We start from the raw sequence: 22,780 nt of genomic DNA, 5'->3' as shown, positions 1-22,780 counted from the left end.
AGATATGGACAAGTAAAATAAATAAATAAACTCCAGTTCCCATTCCTCGGGGCCGAACCCAGAGTGCTGGGGCTGGGCCTTGGGCGTGTCAGAGTCCGAGGCCCAGCTGTGAAATATGGCACCCAAAAACTTTGCTGGTTGGGCGAAAGGGTGCCGGTTCTGCCCTCGTTCAAGCAGTCGATTTAACGATTGATCGCTTACTCTGTGCAAAGCACCGTGCCGAGCGCCTGGGACAGGGACTGTGTCCAACCTGATTAGCTTAGAATAGTGCTCAACATAAAGTAAGCACTTAACAAATACCATCATTATTACCGGAAACTGGGGCTGTCCCATCCCGATTTGACTTCCAAGCCTTGGGAAAACCAGTTTGTGGCCGTGTCCTCTGCCCTCAGGGAAGAGAATCCGACAGTGAGCGATTCCAAGTACCCAAAGCAGCAAGCTACATCCACCTGACAAGACTGTAGATTCAGTGCTTCCCTCAGGGCAGGAAGTACGATTTGGGACCTTGAAAGATTCCCTATTTCTTTTTTTGTTTTTTCGTTCTTTCTCCGCAGCTGGCAGAAGGGGCAAATGCGGCTTATTTGCAACTGCTAAACCTGTTTGCCTATGGAACCTACCCAGATTATATAGGTGAGTTGGTCAGGGTCCTTTGAGAGCCTTTTTTTTTTGGATTCCACGGATGTATGATGAAGGAGCACAGTCTAAGCACTTGCTCCCGGAGCAGCAACTTACTGGGTCTGTGGCTGAATCCTAAGTCGCTTTGCCGCACTGTTCCTTGGAATCCTAAAGTGTGAGAAGAGACTGGGAATTTCCAGGCTCCGAAGAGATCGTGAGACTCAGGGTTGGTAAGTCATCTTCAACAGAGAAGCGGCGTGACCCAGTGGGTAGAGCACGGGTCCGAGAGTCAGAAGGTCATGGGTTCGAATCCTGGCTCCGCCACTTGTCTGCCGTGTGACCTTGAGCAAGTCACTTCACTTCTCTGTGCCTCAGTTCCCTCAGCTGTAAAATGGGGATTAAGACTGGGTGCCCTATGTGGGACGGGGACTGTGTCCAACCCGATTACCTTGCCATCTACCCCAGCGCTTAGGACAGTGCCTGGAACAGAATAAGCGCTTAACAAATACCATTATTATTATTGTTATTATTATCATCATTATAGAGCACCTACGGGGTACAGAATCTCTAGACTGTAGGCTTCTTGTGGGCAGGGATCGAGTCTACCAAACTGTGTTTATTGTACTCTTTCGAGCGCTTACTATAGTACTCAGTAAACCCCCCAAAATGCCACTAATAGATTGTACAGTACTCTACACACAGTAAGCGCTCAATCAATCAATCAATCAATCGTGTTTATTGAGCGCTTACTGTGTGCAGAGCACTGTACTAAGCGCTTGGGAAGTACAAGTTGGCAACATATAGAGACAGTCCCTATTCAACAGTGGGAATGAATGAATGAGTACATAAACACTAGAGATGAAGGATGGGTTTATACGAATACGGATGTTAGGGATTAGTCACTGAAGGCCCGTTGGAGGAAATTTTGGGATTTCACTGTGGAGGGGACCGTGGTCCATCTGATTTAGAAAGGGAGGACGTTTCAAGCCGGGGGAACTGCGTGAGGGGAGGATCGGAGGTAGGAGCGTTCAGAGCGAGGTAGAAGGTCTCCTTGGGAGGAACAAAGAGAATAGGCTGGGGAGGAGCAGGTGAGAAAAGCCTTATTACGGTCACATCTCCTCCGGGAGGCCTTCCCTGATTAAGCCCTCCTTTTCCCCCAGCTCACTGTATCTTCGGCGATGTCTGTGCCCTTGGATCTGTGACCTTTGGGCATTTCATATTCACCCTCAACCCCACGGCACTTAGATACGCATCTAAAAGTTCTACACTAATATTATTTATAGTACCTTGGTATGTGAATAATTAATTAATTTGTTTCCATGAGAAGCAGCATGACTCGGGAGTCCGAGGTCATGGATTCTAATCTCCGGCTCCACCATTTGTCAGCTGTGTGACTTTGGGCAAGTCACTTCACTTCTCTGTGCCCTCAGTTCCTCCATCTGGAAAATGTGAGCCCCACGTGGGACAACCTGGTAACCCCTTGTATCTACCCCGGTGCTTAGAACAGTGCTTGGCACACAGTAAGCGCTCAATAAATACGATTGATGATGATGATGAGTAAGCGCTTAACAAATACCATAATTAGTTTTAGTATTATTATTCAAGTCTGTCCCCCCGCCAGACTGTGAGCCCACTGTGGGCAGGGATCGTGTCTACCAACTGTCTTGCAGCACACTCGCCCAAGCACTTAGTACAGCGTTCTGCACACAGTAACCGCTCAATAAATGTCATTGATGAGGAGGAGGTGAAGAGAGCAAACGTGTAAGATCAAGTGAGATGGTGGTGAGTCTTGAAGCCAATTGTGAGGGGTTTTTGCTTAATGGCAGGGGACATTGGGAACCAGGGAAGGTTTCGAGGAGGGGAGAGGTGTGTGTGGGTGATAATAATAATAATTATGATGATGGTATTTGTTAAGCGCTTACTATGTGCCAAGCACTGTTCTAAGTGCTGGGGTAGATACAAGGAAATCAGGTTGACCCATGTGGGGCTCACAGTTGTGATTCCCATTTTACAGATGAGGTAACTGAGGCACAAAGAAGTTAAGTGACTTGCCGAAAGTCACACAGCTGACAAGTGGCGGAGGCGGAATTAGAACCGACGACCTTCTGACTCCCAAGCCCGGGCTCTTTCCACGAAGCCACGCTGGGTGATGCAGCAGCGCGTTGTGTCGATCGGAGAGGGGAGAGGCCAGAGGCAGGAAGACCAGAAAGGAGGGTTGACTCAGTAGCCTAGTCTTGCATATACCGAGGCTTGTACCGAAGTGGTCACCGTTTGGGTGGAAAAGAGGAGGTGGAGCCGGGGAGATGCGTAGGAAGAGCTGGCAAGGAATTGGCAGGAGATTGAATGTGAGAAAAGAAAATCAGCGAGGAGACCAGGATAGCGGGACCTAGTGGATACCGCACAGGCCTGGGTGTCAGAAGGTCACGGGTTCTAATCTCGGCTCTGCTACTTGTCTGCTGTGTGAGCGCGGGCAAGTCACTTCACTTCTCTGGGCCTCGGTTCCCTCATGTATAAAATGGGGATTAAGACTGTGAGCCCCATGTGGGACAGGGATTGGGTCCAACCTGATTACCTTGTATCTATCCCAGTGCTTAGAACGGTGCTTGGCATGTAGCGCTTAACAAATACTATAATAATAATAATATAATTTGAATAATATTAATATAGTAATAATATAACAATAATAGTATTAATAATAATAATAATGTGAGCTTGTGGGCTCCTGGAACAGGGAAGATGGCAGTGTTATTACCTGAGAGAGAAAATTTAGGAGTAGGAGGAGATTTAGAAGGAAAGATGAGTAATACGGCTAGAACGAGAAGAGTAGGAAACCAGAATCCAGGCAGCTAATGGATGAGGGATGGAAGAGGAGCCAGGGAACAGAACTGACAAGGAGCAGTCGGAGAAGTGGGAGGGGAACCAGGGGAGTAACAGGACAGCGCTACCAAGGCCCGAGAAGATTTCATGTGGGACCAGTGTCAGAGGCAGCCGAGAGGCCCAGAGAGGAGAGAGCCGAGTAGACGGAGCCCCTTGGGATGTGGCAAGGAGGAGGTTGTCGGCGACCTTAGAGGAGGCATTCTTGGCGAAAAGAAGCGGGTGAAAGCCAGATCGTGGGGCATCAGGAGAGGTGGTGGAGAGGAAGGGGAGGTGGGGATGTGGGGAGGTGTAACCCCCCAGTACCAGTGATCTGGATAGGAAGGGGAACAGAGAGAGATGGGGTGATAGTTGAAGGGTGTCGAGGGATCGAGAATGGGGAGGCAGGCATTGAGCGCTCAGTAAATACCACTGATTCGCTGATTGATGGACAGGTTGAAAGGCAGAAGGAAAGGAAGCAACGTAGAGTGAGGGGTTGAAGATATCCAGGAGGGAGAGGAGAAGAGCGGGGGCAGATGATTTTAAACGTTCAGAGGGGTGGATTTAAGGAGCAGGTGGGAGACCTCTTTAGCAACAGCAGGGAAGCAGGAGAAAGACAAGGGAAGAAGGAGAGCATTCATTCAGTCGTATTTATTGAGCGCTTATTGTGTGCAGAGCACCGTACAAGCACTTGGGAAAGTATAGTACGACAATAAACAGGCACATTCCCGGCCCACAGCGAGCTTACTGTCTAGAGAGGGGAGAGTAGACCAACACTATACCATAAGCTACCAACTCTGTTATACTGTCCTCTCCCGACTGCTTAGTAATAATAATAATAATAATAATGGCATTTATTAAGCACTAACTATGTGCAAAGCACTGCTCTAAGCGCTGGGGGAGATAACAACGTGATCAGGTTGTCCCACGGGTGGCTCACGGTCTTCATCCCCATTTCACAAATGAGGGAACTGAGGCCCAGAGGAGTGAAGTGACTTGCCCAAAGTCACACAGCTGACAAGTGGCGGAGCCTGGATTTGAACCCGTGACCTCTGATTCCAAAGCCCGGGCTCTTTCCACTTAATAAATACCGTTTGTTGTCCGATTGGTAGAGTGGTGTGGAGGAGATGGAGAGAAGGAGCTGTGAAAGAGGTGGGGCGGGGAAAGGGGGATCCGGTGTGGTGAGGCTGAGGTGGGAGGGCATTCCAGGCCGGGCATTCCAGGGGCAGGGGAGGCAAGGAATTCAAGGCACCATCAGGAATCATGCTTGAGAAGCCCTGGAGAAGCTAGGTAAGAGGGAGCGAGAGAACGAGTAGAAGAGTGAATGGAATCGATCGAGTCCTCTCAATCAATCAATCAATCAATCAATCGTATTTATGGAGCACTTACTGTGTGCAGAGCACTGTACTAAGCGCTTGGGAAGTCCAAGTTGGCGACATATAGAGACGGTCCCTACCCAACAGTGGGCTCACAGTCTAGAAGGGGGAGACAGAGAACAAAACAAAACATATTAACAAAATAAAATAAATAGAATAAATATGTACAAGTTAAATAAATAAATAGTGTAATAAATATGTACAAACATATATACATATATACAGGTGCTGTGGGGAAGGGAAGGAGGTAAGGTGGGGAGGATGGAAAGGGGGGAGAGGGGGAGAGGAAGGAGGGGGCTCAGTGTGGGAAGGCCTCCTGGGGGAGGTGAGCTCTCAGTAGGGCCTTGAAGGGAGGAAGAGAGCTACCTTGACGGAACCGATCGATCAGGGGTCTTTGAGTGCTCACTGTGTGCCAAGCACTGCACTAAGCACCTGGGAGAGTTCACTACAGTAGAGATGGTAGATCCGATCCCTGCCCACAAGGAACTTACAGTCTATAGGGGGGAGGCAGACAGGAATATAAATGTTACGGATCTGCTTAGTAGATAGAGCACAGGCCCCGGGAGTCAGGTTCTAATCCCAGCTCCTCCACGTGTCTCTTGTGCGACCTTGGGCAAGTCACTTCCCTTCATCATCTGTAAAAGGGGGATTGAGACTGCGAGCCCCACATGGGGCAGGGACTGCGTTCAACTCGATTAGCTTGAATCCACCCCAGCGCTTAGTACAGTGCCTGGCAAACAGTAAGTGCTTAACAAGTACCATAATTATTGTTATTATTATTATATTCTCTACCATAATTATTGTTATTTATATTCTCCATGGTAGTTCAGCCTTATACCTTCATGAATGCAACAACTTAGTGGCCAGATCGGGTGTACTGTGGGAGTGGTTCTTTTTTCCTTTTAGCAGAAAGGAAATCCTAACTCTGTTATTGTCTTTCTTAATTTGGGAATGGGCGGGACCGAACAGCCAACAAGGACAGTCTGCCTGAACTAACCACAGCCCAGAAGAACAAACTGAAGCACCTGACCATTGTGAGTTTGGCAGCGCGGATGAAGGTACGGTCCCAAGCCCTCCCTGGACCCCATTTCCTCTCAGGAGCTTTGCACCCAGGGTAGGCAGCTGCACTTTCCAGTTCTGTGTTCATCCCGCCCGGTTTCTTGTTCGCAGGGGAAGCTGTCTGGCTTTCCTTGGTCAGATAGGTTTTTCAGTTCTGAGCAGCAGCATGGCTTGGTGGATAGAGCCACGGGCCTGGGAATCAGAAGATCGTGGGTTCCAATCCCGGCTCCGCCACTTGTCTGCTGTGTGACCATAGACAAGTCACTTTACTTCTCTGGGCCTCGGTTACCTCATCTGTCAAGTGGGGATCGAGACTGTGAGCCCCACGTGGGACAGGGACTCCGTCTATCCTGATCTGCTCGCATCCACCCAAGCTCGCTCTCTTCCTCCCTTCAAGGCCCTACTGAGAGCTCACCTCCTCCAGGAGGCCTTCCCAGACTGAGCCCCTTCCTTCCTCTCCCCCTCGTCCCCCTCTCCATCCCCCCCATCTTACCTCCTTCCCTTCCCCACAGCACCTGTATATATGTACATATGTTTGTACATATTTATTACTCTATTTATTTATTTATTTTACCTGTACATATCTATTCTATTTTATTTTGTTAGTATGCTTGGTTTTGTTCTCTGTCTCCCCCTTTTAGACTGTGAGCCCACTACTAGGTAGGGACTGTCTCTATATGTTACCAACTTGTACTTCCCAAGCGCTTAGTACAGTGCTCTGCACACAGTAAGCGCTCAATAAATACTATTGATGATGATGATGAAGATCCACCCAAGCGCTTAGTACAGTGCCTGGCACATAGTAAGCACTTAACACATACCATTATTATTATTATTTTTACTATTAGTTCTCCATTATACAGTGTTTCCCTTGAATCAATTTCCACGCATCATCGCTTTTGTCTCTGCCTAGTCCCTTTTCTGAAACACACAGGTTTGTGGCATCTCATTTTCAAGACAATTTTCATGACAGAGCCGTAGAGGTTTAGCTGTTTTATTTTCTCTTCTGCCGCTGCCTCCTTCCCCTCTAATTGTTTTAAGAAACCTTTCATTGTGTCCCCTTTTTCTCATGTGAACTTTTGGCCTGAGGTGGGTTAGGCAAGGGAGCCTGTTAGTAGTAGCAGTAGTAGTAGCAGCAGTCAGAAGATCATGGGTTCTAATCCCAGCTCTGCCAGTTGTCCGCTGTGTAACCTTGGGCAAGTCTCTTCACTTCTCTGGGCCTCAGGTAACTCATCTGGAAAATGGGGATTGAGACTGTGAGCCCCACATGGGACAGGGATTCATTCATTCATTCATTCATATTTATTGAGTGCTTACTGTGTGCAGAGCACTGTACTAAGCGCTTAGGAATTACAAATCAGCAACATGTAGAGACGGTCTCTACCCAACAATGGGCCCAAGTCTAGAAGGGGGGGCGACAGACAAAAAAAACAAAGCAAGTAGATAGGTGTCAATACCGTCAGAATAAACAGAATTATAGCTACATACACATCATTAATAAAATATATTTACTAAATATAGTAAATATGTACAAGTAAAATAGAGTAATAAATATGTACAACTACATACAAGTGCTGTGGGGAGGGGAAGGGGGAAGGGCAGAGGGAGGAATGGGGGGTGAAGGGGAGGGGAGGAGGAGGAGGAGAAGAAAAAAGGGGGGCTCAGTCAGGGAAAGCCGCCTGGAGGAGGTGAGCTCTCAGTAGGGCTTTGAAGGGAGGAAGAGAGCTAGTTTGGCGGATGTGTGGAGGGAGGGCATTCCAGGCCAGGGGAAGGATGTGGGCCCGGGGTTGACGGCGGGACAGGTGAGAACGAGGCACAGTGAGGAGGTTAGCGGCGGCAGAGGAGCAGAGGGTGCGGGCTGGGCTGGAGAAGGACAGAAGGGAGGCGAGGTAGGAGGGGACAAAGTGATGGACAGCCTTGAAGCCGAGTGAGAAGTTTTTGCTTGATTCGAAGGTTGACAGGTAACCACTGGAGATTTTTGAGGAGGGGCGTGACGTGCCCAGAGCGTTTCTGTACAAAGATAATCCGGGCAGCAGTGTGAAGTATAGACTGAAGCGGGGAGAGACAGGAGGATAGGAGATGAGAGAGGAGGCTGATGCAGTAATACGGGTTGGGATAGGATGAGACATTGAACCAGTAGGGTAGCGGTTTGGATGGAGAGGAAAGGGTGGATCTTGGTGATGTTGTGAAGGTGAGACCGGCAGGTTTGGGTGATGGATTGGATGTGGGGGGTGAATGAGAGAGCGGAGTCGAGGATGACACCAAGCTTGCGGGCCTGTGAGACGGGAAAGATGGTAGTGCCATCCACAGTGATGGGAAAGTCAGGGAAAGGACGGGGTTTGGGAGGGAAGATAAGGAGCTCAGTCTTAGACATGTTGAGTTTTAGGTGGCGGGCAGACATCCAGATGGAGATGTCCTGAAGGCAGGAGGCGATAAGAGTCTGGAGGGAGGGAGAGAGTGCAAGACCGCTGGCCGTGGCCATCTACCTCCTCTTCCCAAAATTGGACCCCCTGTTCCTATTTGCTGGGCATCTAGGTGTTACGAGAAGCAGCATGGTATAGTGGGTAGAGCACAGTCCTGGGAGTCAGTAGGTCATGAGTTCTAATCCCAGCTCTGCCACTTGTCTGCTGTGCGACTTTGGGCAGGTCACTTCACTTCTCTGGGCCTCAGTTCCCTCATCTGTCAAATGGGGACTAAAACTGCGAGCCTCACATGGGACAGGGACTCTGACCAACCCACCCCAGCACTTTGAACAGTGTCCGGCACATACCGTAATTATTTGTAATTACTGTTATTTTTCCATCTGTACCCTCTGCGGGATCCATCTCCTGGTGTTCCACCGGCAGGTTTAGTTCATTTGTGTTAGATCCCCTCTCTCCTGGGTAGGAAGAAGGCAAACGAGACTGAGCTGTGGTGGGATTGTCCACCGGAGTTGGGAGCCACATCTGGTGTTCTCGGTCAGACACGGCCCGGCGGTCCCGCCGCTTCAGGTCGGGAACGCCCATAGTGGCTTAGTGATCTGAGAAGGGGACCTTTCGGGTGGAGGAAAACCTTTAAGACTCTAAGATCGGCCTCCCTCCGATACCCCTTCTCGGGGCGGTGTCACACGGATAGGCCGGCGTTCATTTTCCGACCCCTTCTCTACCACCCAGTAATAATTAATTACGATATTAATCACGGGATAGATACAAGCCCAATACCTGGGTTGCCTGTGACTGTCCACTGGTGCTAACCCTGACCGAATCACAGCTTGGGGCCTTGCGGGAAAATGCCACGCAGTGGAAGCTGTGGTTTCCTCTCCCCCCCCCAGCCCTGCTTTTGGGAGGGAGTCACTGGTTCCTTTTTACCAGTCTCCCTCCCCCCGCCGACCCACACCAAAAGCCACAGAGCATCGAAGCTTCCTGGTAAAGTAGGGCAAGAGTTCGGTGGGGAAAGTCAGATTCATCTCAAGCGCTTAGTCCAGTGCTCTGCACACAGTAAGCACTCAATAAATATGACTGAATGAATGAATGCATGAATTCAATTGTATTTATTGAGCGCTTACAGTGTGCAGAGCACTGTACTAAGCACTTGGAAAGTACAGTTCAGCAATAAAGACAAGCCCTGCCCACACCGGGTTTACAGTCTAGAAGGGGGAAGACAGACATCAAAACAAGGAAAGAGGCATCAATATAAATAAATAGAATTATAGATGGTAATAATAATAGTAATAATGGCATTTGTTAAGTGTTTACTATGTGCAAAGCACTATTTTAATCAATCAATCAATCAATTGTATTTATTGAGCGCTTACTGTGTGCAGAGCACTGTACTAAGTGCTTGGGAAGTACAAGTTGGCAACATATAGAGACGGTCCCTACCCAGTAGTGGGCTCACAGTCTAGAAGGGGGAGACAGAGAACAAAACCAAACATACTAACAAAATAAAATAAATAGAATAGATGTGTACAAGTAAAATAAATAGTGCTGGGGAGGTTACAAGGTGATCAGGTTGCCCCACGTGGGGCTCACAGTCTTAATCCCCATTTTACAGATGAGGTAACTGAGGCCCAGTGAAGTGACTTGCCCAAAGAAAGCGGAAAGTGTGGCTCAGTGGAAGGAGCCTGGAGTCAGAGGTCATGGGTTCTAATCCCGGCTCCACCACTTGTCAGCTGGGTGACAAGTCACTTCACTTCTCTGGGCCTCAGTTACCTCAGGGAGGGGCAGCGGAGTGAAGTATGGACTGAAGTGGGGAGAGGCAGGAGGTTGGGACGTCAGAAAGGAGGCTGATGCAGTGATCCAGTCGGAATAGATAATACTAATAACGGTATTTGTTAAGCGTTTACTCTGTTTCCTATGTGCCAAGCACTGTTCTAAGCACTTGGGTAGATACAAGGTAATCAGGTTGTTCCACGTGGGGCTCACAGTCTTCATCCCCCATTTTCCAGATGAGGTAAGTGAGGCACAGGGAAGTGAAGTGACTTGCCCAAAGTCACACAGCTGACAAGTGACGGAGCTGAGATTAGAACCCACGACCTTTGACCCCCAAGCCCGGGCTCTTTCCATTAAGTTGGGTTATTGTGCGTTGGACGGTTAGGGTTTGGTTTAGGACCCGTGTTAGGGTCGCGGTTAGGATTAGGATTCTGGTGAGGTTCAGGACTAGGCATAGGGTGAGAGCTAGGCCAAGAGTTAAGGTTAGGGTTATAGGTTTAGGGTTAGTTTGAGGATTAGGATTTGTCCTTCCCAAGCGCTTAGTACAGTGCTCTGCACACAGTAAGCGCTCAATAAATACGATTGAGTGAATGAATGAATTAGGATTAAGGCTAGACCTAAAGTAAGGATTGAGAGTTTGGAAGCATGGCTCAGTGGAAAGAGCCTGGTCTTGGGAGCCAGAGGTCATGGGTTCTAATCCCGGCTCTGCCACTTGTCAGCTGTGTGACTTTGGGCAAGTCACTTCACTTCTCTGGGCCTCTGCTACCTCATCTGTAAAATGGGGATTAAGACTGTGAGCCCCACGTGGGACAACCTGATCACCTTGTACCCCCTAGCACTTAGAACAGTTCTTGGCACATAGTAAGCACTTAACAAATGCTATTATTATCATTATTATTATTATTATTATTATTATTATTAGAAACCAAAGGCCCAACCACCCTCTGGGTCTCTTGTCTGGAGCTGACGGCAGGTCTGGGGATTTATCAGTCTCTCCCTTGACCCGTCCCCCTTAGCTGCTTGGCCTGGACTCTCCGCCCTCCTTCATGGGCAAGAATTATGCCCGAACACTGGGTCTCTCTGAAGCGTCCTCCCTCCCAAGTCCCCGGGTCGCCTGCGGCCCCGGAGTGGATTTCCCGTACCGCCGCGTGTTTATTCATTCACTCATTCAATCGTATTTACTGAGCGCTTACTGTGTGCAGAGCACTGTACTAAGCGCTTGGGGTGTTGCCCCTTGCAGTGCATCCCTTACTCGGTGCTGCTGAAGGACCTGGAGATGCGGAACCTCCGGGAGTTAGAGGACCTGATCATCGAGGCCGTCTACACCGACATCATCCAGGGCAAGCTGGACCAACGCAACCAGCTCCTGGAGGTGGACTTCTGCATCGGCCGCGACATCCAGAAGAAGGACATCAGCAGCATCGTCAAGACCTTGCAGGAATGGTGAGACGAGAGGGGGATACTGGTGGAGTTGAGGGAGCAGAGGGTGTGGGTAAAGGAGCACCTCCCTCCTGACTGAGATTCCCCCTTCTCAAGCGAACTCGGTTTCCTTAGGGACCCTAGGCCCCAGAGCCGTAGGAATGCTGCGTTTCCGGGCTTATTGGCCAGAGTTGCCTTGGGAGCAGAAAGGAGCCCTTCCTTCCTCAAACTGCACGTCATTCCTGGCCTTGAGTTAGCATTTCCTAAGGTCTGCTCAAACTGGGAGAGGACTTCTGAGCCCCACGATGATAAAGCATGCTTCCCTAGCTTTTCCGGCCCCCGTTTCCCTATCTGTAAACTGGAACAATCCGTATCGCCCGAGTGACCGCGTTTAGGAAGTCAACTCCAGAGAGTTCTTTAATGGTGGTCTAGAACTAGGGGAAGGCACCTCTGGTCCTCTGGACCATAAGCTCGTTGTGGGCAGGGAACGTGTCTGTTGTATCGTACTCTCCCAAGCGCTTAGTGCATTGCTCTGCATACAGTATAAGCGCTCAGTAAATGTGATTGACTTGTTCCAGGACCGTCCAGCGACCCTGCTTAATGCACACCTGTACCGCCACTCAGAAACATGGCTAACTCTCACCGTCCAGTTCTATTCCATGACCAAATCCTCTGATGAAAACCATCGGAAATCTCCCTTGTCACCTCCAGATTGCCTCCCAGAATGGGGCTGGGGTCACTGGCACAAATGCATCCCGCGAGTCAGTGTCAGCACACTCTGTAGAGAGAACCCCGGAGTCCTGGAAGCCTAACACGTCACCTCATCACGTCCGTAATCAATCAATCATATTTATTGAGCGCTTACTATGTGCAGAGCACTGTACTAAGCGCTTGGGAAGTACAAGTCCCGTAATGTGGGACAGACAGGAGAAATTCCCCCTCGGCAAAGTTCAGAAAGGCTAATTATTCATTCATTCGATCGTATTAATCGAGTGCTTACCTTGTGCAAAGCACTGTACTAAGCGCTTGGGAGAGTACAGTATAACAACAGACACATTCCTGCCCACAATGAGCTCACGGTCTGGAGGGGGAGACAGACATTAACATAAATACATAAGTAGATTCAATGGATAAATGTTACGGACATTTACATAGGTGCTGTGGGGATGGGAGGGAGGAATTAATGAAGGAGCAAGTAAGAGCGGCACAGAGGGGAGTGGGAGAAGAGGAGAGGAGGGCTTAGGGAAGCCTTCTTGGAGCACACTCAGTCTCCTGTACCTGTCAATCGATTAATCCTATTTATTGAGCACTTACTGTGTGCAGAGTACTGTACTAAGCACTTGGAGGGTGCAGTTGAACGGAGTTGGCAGACACATTCCCTGCCCTCGGCGAGCGTGCTTTCCGCATCATAGGCCCACACAAGAACGTATCGGATCTTGAAGGCCCTGATGGTGGTCAAAGCTGGCCAGCCAGTATTTGTGGGAGTAGCCCTACGGAGGCTAGCTGTAGACCCAATTTTGGGCCGCCCAACAAAGGAGAAGGCTGTGTGGATAGCAGTTCCCGGTATCATCATCATCAATCGTATTTATTGAGCGCTTAGTGTGTGCAGAGCACTGTACTAAGCGCTTGGGAAGTACAAGTTGGCAACATATAGAGACAGCCCCTACCCAACAGTGGGCTCACAGTCTAAAAGGTATCTCTTCCAGGGGTGGGCAGGTTGGGCAGGGAAGACTACACCATTGTGGCAGCCTCTGTGTAGTCACTGGGAGGCCGAGTGCTTTGCACACAGTAAGCGCTCAATAAATCCGACTGAATGAATGAAAGTGCCGGCTTCCCTTAGGAGCAACGGCACAGGTGCGTCGTGGCCTGGCAGTAAGAGCACAGGCTTGGGAGTCAGAGGATGTGGGTTCTAATCCAGGTTCCGCCTCTCGTCTGCTGTGTGACCTTGGGCAAGTCATTTAACTTCTCTGTGCCTCAGTTACCTCATCTGGTAACTGAGCCGATTACCCTGTATCTACCCCAGTGCCTGGCACATAGCGCTTAACAAATACCATAATTCTTGGTAATTATCAGTATTATCCAGAGGGCGGAAGCAAGGCCAAAGTCCGTAGGGCCAAACTGGGGCATCAGGCTGAGAACTGGGCCGTCTAGCAGGGGCCCAGATCAGGCCCAGCAAAGCCCTGACATATTGGCCCACCCTGGGCTGTTTCGGGGGAGGATGAAGAGGAGGAGTAACTGGAAGTAAATGGGAGCTTTGGAGCCTAGAAGCGACTCAGTATCCCCCCTCCCCGCCCCCGTGCCTTGCAGGTGTGACGGCTGTGAAGCGGTTCTGTTAGGAATCGAGCAGCAGGTGTTGAGAGCCAATCAGTACAAAGAGAACCACAACAGAACTCAGCAGCAGGTAGAGACAGAGGTACGTACGGTGGGTGGTGGCCCGTCTGTCGTCCCTTTTGCCGTGCCTCGGGGTCGAGCGTGGGGTCGGTGAAAAGAGCAGGATGTTCTCCCCTCCGACTAGTAGGTTGAGACTCAGTCGGTCAGTCGATGGTATTTATCGAGCCGTTGGGAGAGTACAGTCTAATGGAATTCACAAGATGCGTTCCCTGCCCATAACGAGCTTACAGTCTAGAGGAGGAGACGGATATTACTATGAATAAATACGAAGTCCTCAGAGTAGAGACCCACCTAGCTCTGGCTGCTCCCGGGACAGCACGGCTCAGTGGAAAGAGCCCGGGCTTTGGAGTCAGAGGTCATGGGTTCAACCCCCGGCTCCTCCAATTGTCAGCTGTGTGACTTTGGGCAAGTCACTTCACTGGGCCTCAGTTACCTCATCTGTAAAATGGGGATTAAGACCGTGAGCCCCCCATGGGACAACCTCATAATAATAATAATAATAGTGGCATTTGTTAAGCGCTTACTATGTGCAAAGCACTGTTCTAAGCGCTGGGGGGATACAAGGTGATCAGGTTGTCCCACGTGGAGCTCACAGTCTTAATCCTCATTTTACAGATGAGGGAACTGAGGCTCAGAGAAGTTAAGTGACTTGCCCAAGGTCACACAGCAGACGTGGAGGAGCTGGGATTCAAACCCATGACCTCTGACTCCAAAGCCCGTGCGCTTTCCACTGAGCCATGCTTATCACCTTGTAACCTCCCCAGCGCTTAGAACAGTGCTTTGCACATAGTAAGCGCTTAATAAATGCCATTATTATTATTATAACGGAGCTCACCTCCTCCAGGAGGCCTTCCCAGACTGAGCCCCCCCCTTTTCCTCTGCTCCTCCTCCCCTCCCTATCTCCCCGACTCCCTCCCTCTGCCCTACCCCCTTCGCCTCCCCGCAGCACTTGTGTCTATTTGTACATATATATTACTCTATGTGTTTTATTAATGATGTGTATTTATCTATAATTCTATTTATCTATTCCGATGGTATTGATACCCATCTACTTGTTTGGTTTTGTTGTCCATCTCCCCCTTCTAGACTGCGAGCCCGTTGTGGGGTAGGGCCCGTCTCTATATGTCGCCAACTTGTATTTCCCAAGCGCTTAGTACAGTGCTCTGCACACAGTTAGCGATCAATAAATACGATTGAATGAAAGAATGAATGAAAAACTAACAATATAGAAAGGCTCTTGAATGTGGACCAAATCCTTGCCCTTTCGAGCGAGAAGTGGTACGGATGAAGTTGTAGAATGTGTGGTGTCTCCTCACGACCACCAGGGGGCAGCTGACCCTTGCTATTCATGCAGTGAGGCTAATTCATTCATTCGTATTTATTGAGCGCTTACTGTGTGCAGGGCACTGTACTAAGCGCTTGGGAAGCCCAAGCCGGAAACAGATAGAGACGGTCCCTACCCAACAACGGGCTCACAGTCTAGAAGGGGGAGACCGAGAACAAAACAAAACATGGAGATAGGTATCAAAAGCGTCAGAACAAAGAGAATTAAAGCTATATGCCTGTCATTAACAAAGTAAATAGAATAGTAAATAATTGCCCGTTCATGGTTCATTTGGTCGTATTTAATGAGCGCTTACCGTGCACAGAGCACTGGACTAAGCGCTAGGAGAGTACAATGGGAAGCAGCACGGCTCAGTGGAAGGAGCCTGGGCTTGGGAATCAGAGGTCATGGGTTCTAATTCCGGCTCCGCCACGTCTGCTCTGTGACCTTGGGCAAGTCACTTCACTTCTCTGTGCCTCAGTTACCTCATCTGTAGGGGATTAAGACTGTGAGCCCCACGTGGGACAACCTCATCACCTTGTATCCCCCCCCCCAGTGCTTTGCATATAGTAAGCGCTTAACAAATGCCATCATTATTATTATTGTTATAATTCGGCAACAGATAGAGACAATCCCTACCCAACAACGGGCTCATCAGCGTAAGCCACAGTTGTCCGAAACTCTGGCGAGGGGGTCTCTCGTCATGCTGTAAAGACTTCCAGGGGGGCTTGGACCACTCTCCTTCTCCTTCCCCACAGCTTTAGTGTTGCCCGGGTTCCCTCTGTTGTCAATTTCTCGGGGAGGGTGCAAGACGCGGGAACCGGCGGGGCCTAGTGGATGGAGCACGGCCTGGGAGTCGGAGGACCGGGGTTCTGATCCTGGATCTGCCTCTTGCCTGGACAGGTCACTTCTCTGTGCCTCAATTACCTCATCTGTAAAATGGGGATTAAGACCGTGAGCCCCGGGTGGTGTCGCGCCTGATTAGCTTGTTTCCAGCCCAGCGCTTAGTTCAGTAGCTGGCCCGTGGTAAGCGCTCAACAAATATCACAACAAAAGTCTACCCTGTGATGTGTTACAGATGCTGCTGGCACAGATTCCCCCACTTGAAAGTCATCCTCACTGTACTCTTCCATTTAGCCACGTTATCTCTACCCCCTCAATGACCCCCATGCCCCTTGCCACCCCCGACTCATACCTCCCTCCCGAAACCCACGTTGCCCCCACGTCCACCTTCTTGCCCCCGGTGACCTCACCAATGATTTTGTTGACAGATTGGACCCAGCAAGCGAGAGCTTCCCAAAGTCACTCCCTCCTCCTCCCAGCTGTCTTCCTCCCTTAACATCCCCTTCTCCTTCCCAGGCAACTCTGAAGGCCTGGAATGCCCTCCCTCTGCCCATCCGCCAAGCTAGCTCTCTTCCTCCCTTCAAGGCCCTACTGAGAGCTCACCTCCTCCAGGAGGCCTTCCCAGACTGAGCCCCTTCCTTCCTCTCCCCCTCGCCCCCTCTCCATCCCCCCGTCTTACCTCCTTCCCTTCCCCACAGCACCTGTATATATGTATATATGTTTGTACATATTTATTTCTCTATTTATTTATTTTACTTGTACATATCTATTCTATTTATTTTATTTTCTTGGTATGTTTGGTTTTGCTCTCTGTCTCCCCCTTTTAGACTGTGAGCCCACTACTGGGTAGGGACTGTCTCTACATGTTGCCATCTTGTACTTCCCAAGCGCTTAGTACAGTGCTCAGCACACAGTAAGCGCTCAATAAATACGATTGATGATGATGAAAGGGGAGATGTCCCAACTGCTTTCCAAATCCACACCCTATGCCTCTGGCCCCATCTCCCCTCACCCCTTAAACACACTTGCACCCATTCTTTTGTCCCCCCTCCCTGACCACCATCTTCAACTGCCCACGCTTTCGAGCAAGCCTTCAAGCAAGCTCATGCTTCTTCTACACTGGGAAAAAAAAAATCCCTGGATCTCCAGCTGTCAGCCCAGCTTCCTGCTCGCATTCTTGTCTAAACTCCTCCGCCGTCTCCAGTTCCTCTCCTCTGATTCCCTTCTTGAGCCTTTCCAACTCACCAAGACTGCATTCTCCAGGGTCACCAATGGCCTTCTCCCTGCCAAGTGTAACTGACCCTACTTTATCCTAATCCCCCTGGACCCCTCAGCTGCCTTTGACTTCGTGCGTCCCTCCCTTCCCATCGAAATTCATTCATTCATTCAGTTGTATTTATTGAGCGCTTACTGTATGCAGAACACTGTGAGCCCACTGTTGGGTAGGGACCATCTCTATATGTTGCCAACTTGTACGTCCCAAGTGCTTAGTACAGTTCTCTGCACACAGTAAGCGCTCAATAAATACGATTGAGTGAATGAACACTGTACTAAGCACTTGGGAGAGTCCAATACAGCAATAAATAGACACATTCCCTGCCCACAACGAGCTTGCCACCTAGCCTTGTGTTCATTGATTCAGTTCTCTCCCAGGTCTCCTTTTTTTTAATGGTATTTGGTAAGTCTTTACTACATGCCAGGCACTGTACTAAGTACTGAGGTAGAATCAATCAATCAATCAATCATATTTATTGAGCGCTTACTATGTGCAGAGCACTGTACTAAGCGCTTGGGAAGCACAAATTGGCAACATAGAGAGACAGTCCCTACCCAACAGTGGGCTCACGGTCTAAAAGGGGGAGACAGAGAACAAAACCAAACATACTAACAAAATAAAATAAATAGAATGGATATGTACAAATAAAATAAATAAATAAATAGAGTAATAAATATGTACAAACATATATACATATATACAGGTGCTGTGCGGAAGGGAAGGAGGTAAGAAGTGGGGGATGGAGAGGGGGAACAAACTCCTCAGATTGGATACGGTCCCTGTCCCGTTATGTTGCCAACTTGTACTTCCCAAGGGCTTAGTACAGTGCTCTGCACACAGTAAGCGCTCAATACGATTGATTGATTGATTGATTGTCCCACATGAGGCTGTCTCCATCCCCATTTTACAAGAGGAGGTAACTGAGGCCCAGAGAAGTGAAGTGACTCACCCAAAGTCACACAGCAGACAAGTGGTGGAGCCGGGATTAGGACCCGGATTCTCTTGACTCCCATGGCCGGGCTTTATCCGCTAGGCCTCACTGCTTCTCCTCTTACCCCTGTGGCTGTTCTTCCTCAGTGACTTTTGCCGGCTCTTCTTCTTCCACCTCTCCTCCCTAATTATGGGTGCCCCTCACGGCTCTGTTCTGGCTCCCTGTCTCTTCTCACTTGACCCCCCACTTCCTTGGGGCGGTCGCCCGCTCCCGTGGCTTCCTCTGTACGCCGGTGACTCCCAAACTTTTCTCTCTACCTCCCACCCACCACTCACCTTCCCTGCACACCCCCATTCCTTCCTGCCTCGCGTTCACCTCCATATAATAATAATAATAATGGCATTTATGAACCGTTTACTACGTGCAAAGCACTGTTCTAAGCGCTGGGGAGGTTACAAGGTGATCAGGTTGTCCCACGGGGGGCTCACAGTCTTCATCCCCATTTTATAGATGAGGGAACTGAGGCTCAGAGAAGTGAAGTGACTTGCCCAAAGACACACAGCTGACAATTGGCGGAACGGGGATTTGAACCCATGACCTCTGACTCCAAAGCCCGGGCTCTTTTCCACTGAGCCACGCTGCTTCTCACGTTGCTTCACTCCCTATGAGTGTCCCCCTGCTACCTCACGCTTAATACGTCCAAAACTGAAGTTTTCCTCTTCCCTACCTAAGTTTCCCATCCCTGCCTTTATTCTTGACTCTTCCTTTTCCCTCAATTCTCCTAGTCATTCCGTCAATGGGAAGGAGCGTGGCCTAGTGGCAAGAGCCCGGGCTTGGGAGTCAGAGGTCGTGGGTTCTAATCCCGGCTCCGCCACTTGTCCGCTGTGTGACCTCGGGCAAGCCACTTCACTTCTCTGGGCCTCGGTCGCCTCATCTGTAAAATGAGGATTGAGACTGGGAGCCCCACATGGGACGGGGACTGTGTCCATCCCGATTCAATAATAATAATAATTACGGTATTTGTTATGCGCCTACTATGTGCCAGGCACTGTTCTAAGTGCCACGGTAGATACAAGCAAAACAGGTCGGACACAGTCCCTGTCCCACATGGGGCTCAATCGTGGGGTAGATTGCTAGGATCCACTCCAGCGCTTACTACAGTGCCTGGCACATAGTAAGCGCTTAACCAGAGTGGCTCCGTGGAATAATAATAATAAAAATAATAATGACATTTGTTAAGCGCTTACGATGTGCAGAGCACTGTTCTAAGCACTGGGGGGGATACAAGGTGATCAGGTTGCCCCTCGTGGGGCTCACAATCAATCCTCATTTTACAGATGAGGGAACTGAGGCTCACACAGCCGTCATGTGGTGGAGTCGGGATTCGAACCCATGACCTCTGACACCAAAGCCCGTGCTCTTTTCACTGAGCCACGCTGGAGCCAAGGCTTGGGAGTCAGAGGTCATGGATTCTAATCCCGACTCCACACTTGTCAGCTGGGTGACTTTGGGCAAGTCACTTCCCTTCTCTGAGCCTCAGTTCCCTCATCTGTAAAATGGGGAGGAAGACTGTGAGCCCCGCGTGGGACGACCCGATCCCCTCGTATCCCCCCGTAGCGCTTAAGTCAGCGCTTCGCACATAGTAAGTGCTTAACAAATGCCATCATTATTATTATTATTATTGTTCTTACCACAATCATTATTCTTCTTCTAAGTGCTGTGGGACTGTTTGGGGTTTTTTTTATGCTATTTGTTAAGCCTTTTACTTTGTGCCAGGCACTGAACGAAGCGCTAGGGGAGAAGCAGCGTGGCTCAGTGGAAAGAGCCCGGGCTTTGGAGTCAGGGGTCAGGGGTTCGAATCCCAGCTCCGCCAACTGTCAGCTGTGTGACTTTGGGCAAGTCACTTCACTTCTCTGGGCCTCAGTTCCCTCATCTGTAAAATGGGGATGAAGACCGTGAGCCCCTCGTGGGACAACCTGATCTCCTTGTAACCTCCCCAGCGCTTAAACAGTGCCTGTATATATGTATATATGTTTGTACATATTTTTTTACTCTATTTATTTACTTAATTTATTTGTACATATCTATTCTCTTTTATTTTGTTAGTATGTTTGGTTTTGTTCTCTGTCTCCCCCTTTTAGACTGTGAGCCCACTGTTGGGTAGGGACTGTCTCTATATGTTGCCAATTTGTACTTCCCAAGCGCTTAGTACAGTGCTCTGCACATAGTAAGCGCTCAATAAATACGATTGATGATGATGATGATGATGATGCTTTGCACATAGTAAGCGCTTAATAAATGCCATCGTTATTATTATCATTGTTATTATCCAAACAGATCAGGTGGGAAGCTCGTCCTCTAGCCCGCAAGCTCGTGGAGGGCACACAGCGTGTCTGTTCATTGTTCTGTTGTACTCGTGGTCATGGGTTCAAACCCCGGTTCCGCCAGTTGCCAGCTGTGTGACTTTGGGCGAGTCGCTTAACTTATCTGGGCCTCAGTTACCTCATCTGTAAAATGGGGATTAAGACTGTGAGCCCCCCGTGGGACAACCTGATCACCTCGTAACCTTCCCAGTGCATAGAACAGTGCTTTGCACATAGTAAGCGCTTAATAAATGCCATTATTATTATTACTCTCCCGAGCGCTTAGTCCAATGCTCTGCACACAGCCAGCGCTCGGTAAACAGGAACGGCTCAGTCGGTGTCCCACGTGGGGCTCACAGTCAGTCCCCATTTTCCAGGTGAGGTCACCGAGGCCCGGAGAAGCGAAGCGACTCACCCCCGGTCAACGGAGCGGACGGAGCGAGGATTAGCACCCGGGTCCCCGGGACTCGCGGGCCAAGGCTGAGCGCGCGGTGTGTTCCCGTCCCCCTCCAGGTGACCAACATCAAGAAGACGCTGAAAGCCACGGCGTCGTCCTCCGCCCAGGAGCTGGAGCAGCAGCTGGCGGAACGGGAATGCCCCCCTCACGCCGAACAGCGGCAGCCCGCCAAGAAGATGTCCAAAGTGAAAGGTCTAGTGTCCAGCCGCCACTAGGGCCGGCCGGGGGAGGGGGGGCCTCGGGCCTCCCCCCCCGGGCGGATCGCCATCTTCCACCCTCCCTCTCCTCGGACGGGTCCGGCCCCGGTCCCGGGGGGTGTCCCCGGGGGTCGCACCCCACCCCGCCCCCCTCCCGCCCCCTCGGATTCCTCTCTTCCACCCTGCCTCCGGCTCTCCCCGGCCACGGGGTCGCGCCGGCCGAACGCCCCCTCCGCTCGGGCCCGAGAGGCAGAAGGGGCTCCCCTGGACCCACGGCCGCGGGGCAGGACCCCCCAGTTGGGCCCGCGGGGCGGGAGCGGGGGGCGGCCATCCCTTTTTCCGACGCCCGTCCCCCGAGAACAGACGAGGGGGACATCGGCGACGTCCGACACCCCGCCCCGAATGGTTGACATCCTTCATCGGGCCTTGGAGGCGGGATGTCATCGGGGGCCCTCGGCCCTCCACCTCTCGCCAACGCGGCTCGGACCCCTTGGCCGTCGGCAGCCCCGACCCGGAGGCCGCAGCGGGTACGAAAACGGGCACTGCCAGGTGGGGAGGACGGCTTCCGGAGCCGAGGGGGTTCTCCCCACCCCGCCCGCCCACCCTCTCCTCGTCCCCGTCCTCTGCGCCGATGGCCGGGGCTACCCGCCTCGTCCCTCCCCTCGTGAAACCTTTCCGTTCCCCTCCCCTGCCCTCGGCGGCGCAGGGGCGGGAGAGACGGCGGCTTTGTCGGGGGCGAGAGGACTGGCCGCCGCCCCCTTTCCACTCCTCCCCTCGGCTGGGCGGCCCAGGAGCCCCCCGACGGGAAACGGACTCGATTAGCCTTTTTCTGAACTCGATTGCAGGTTGTATTTTAATTTTCTTTTGTACGTGTTCTGACTCTAAGACCTTCCGGCATTTCCTTTTTTTTGGGGGGTTTTCCTCCCGCGTCGATACCCGTTACAGACTAACCGTGGGTTTCTCGCGCCTCGTTGGGGTGGGGTTTGAGGGGGGACGGCTCTGGGGTCTGTTTTTTTAAAGAGGGAAGTGGGGGAACTCGGGAGGGATGGGGAGCCCGATGCGGAAATTGAGATTCGAGTGGAAAAAGAAGGACACTTTAGAAAAAAAATAAAAACACAAATTTGACCTACGCGGTTCTGTGGAGGGCTGGGGACGGAGGAATTCCGGTCGGCTGCTTCGATCGCTTTCTGTTACCAGAGGCCCGAAACCCTTGATCTTAACGCGGCCCGTTTCCCCGCCGACCGTCGGTCGCCGGCCGAGCTTCGACCGCGGGTTTATGCGACATTTCCACGCAGCTCTGGGCAGTCGTCGTCCGCCTCCACATTACTCCCACTTTCAGTGAACGGGATTCTCACTGGAGCAGTTGAGGGGCCCGTGTAACGTCCACAGTAGCCTTTAACCGGGCCCGAACCACTACTCTGGCCTACCCCACCATCACTTTTCTCCCCACTTCAATCCGCGGCCCTACCTTTGCTCGCTGCTGCAA

General features: G+C 50.8%; 1 protein-coding gene across 5 annotated transcripts in view; it reads left to right on the top strand.

Annotated features, from left to right (window-relative positions):
• Nucleotides 1–21,406, top strand: part of COPS7B (COP9 signalosome subunit 7B) — a 35,861-nt gene extending 14,455 nt beyond the window's left edge. For 2 of the 5 annotated variants that reach the window (XM_038744865.1, XM_038744875.1), the window contains exons 3-7: nt 555–630; nt 5,794–5,902; nt 11,334–11,536; nt 13,820–13,925; nt 21,154–21,405. In XM_038744865.1, coding sequence (XP_038600793.1) covers nt 555–630; nt 5,794–5,902; nt 11,334–11,536; nt 13,820–13,925; nt 21,154–21,312 — 653 coding nt within the window. In that variant the 3' untranslated portion in view covers nt 21,313–21,405. Of the gene's footprint in view, nt 1–554; nt 631–5,793; nt 5,903–11,333; nt 11,537–13,819; nt 13,926–21,153 lie in introns of all 5 variants that reach the window. The other 3 variants (XM_038744847.1, XM_038744856.1, XM_038744886.1) reach the window with 2 other exon arrangements.
• Nucleotides 21,407–22,780: the final 1,374 nt, after the last annotated feature.

This window comes from Tachyglossus aculeatus, chromosome 1 (assembly GCF_015852505.1).
Source record: "Tachyglossus aculeatus isolate mTacAcu1 chromosome 1, mTacAcu1.pri, whole genome shotgun sequence".
Taxonomy (NCBI): domain Eukaryota; kingdom Metazoa; phylum Chordata; class Mammalia; order Monotremata; family Tachyglossidae; genus Tachyglossus; species Tachyglossus aculeatus.
The sequence above is the reverse complement of the archived record's forward strand: the minus strand, read 5'-3'. Positions and strand labels throughout refer to the sequence as shown.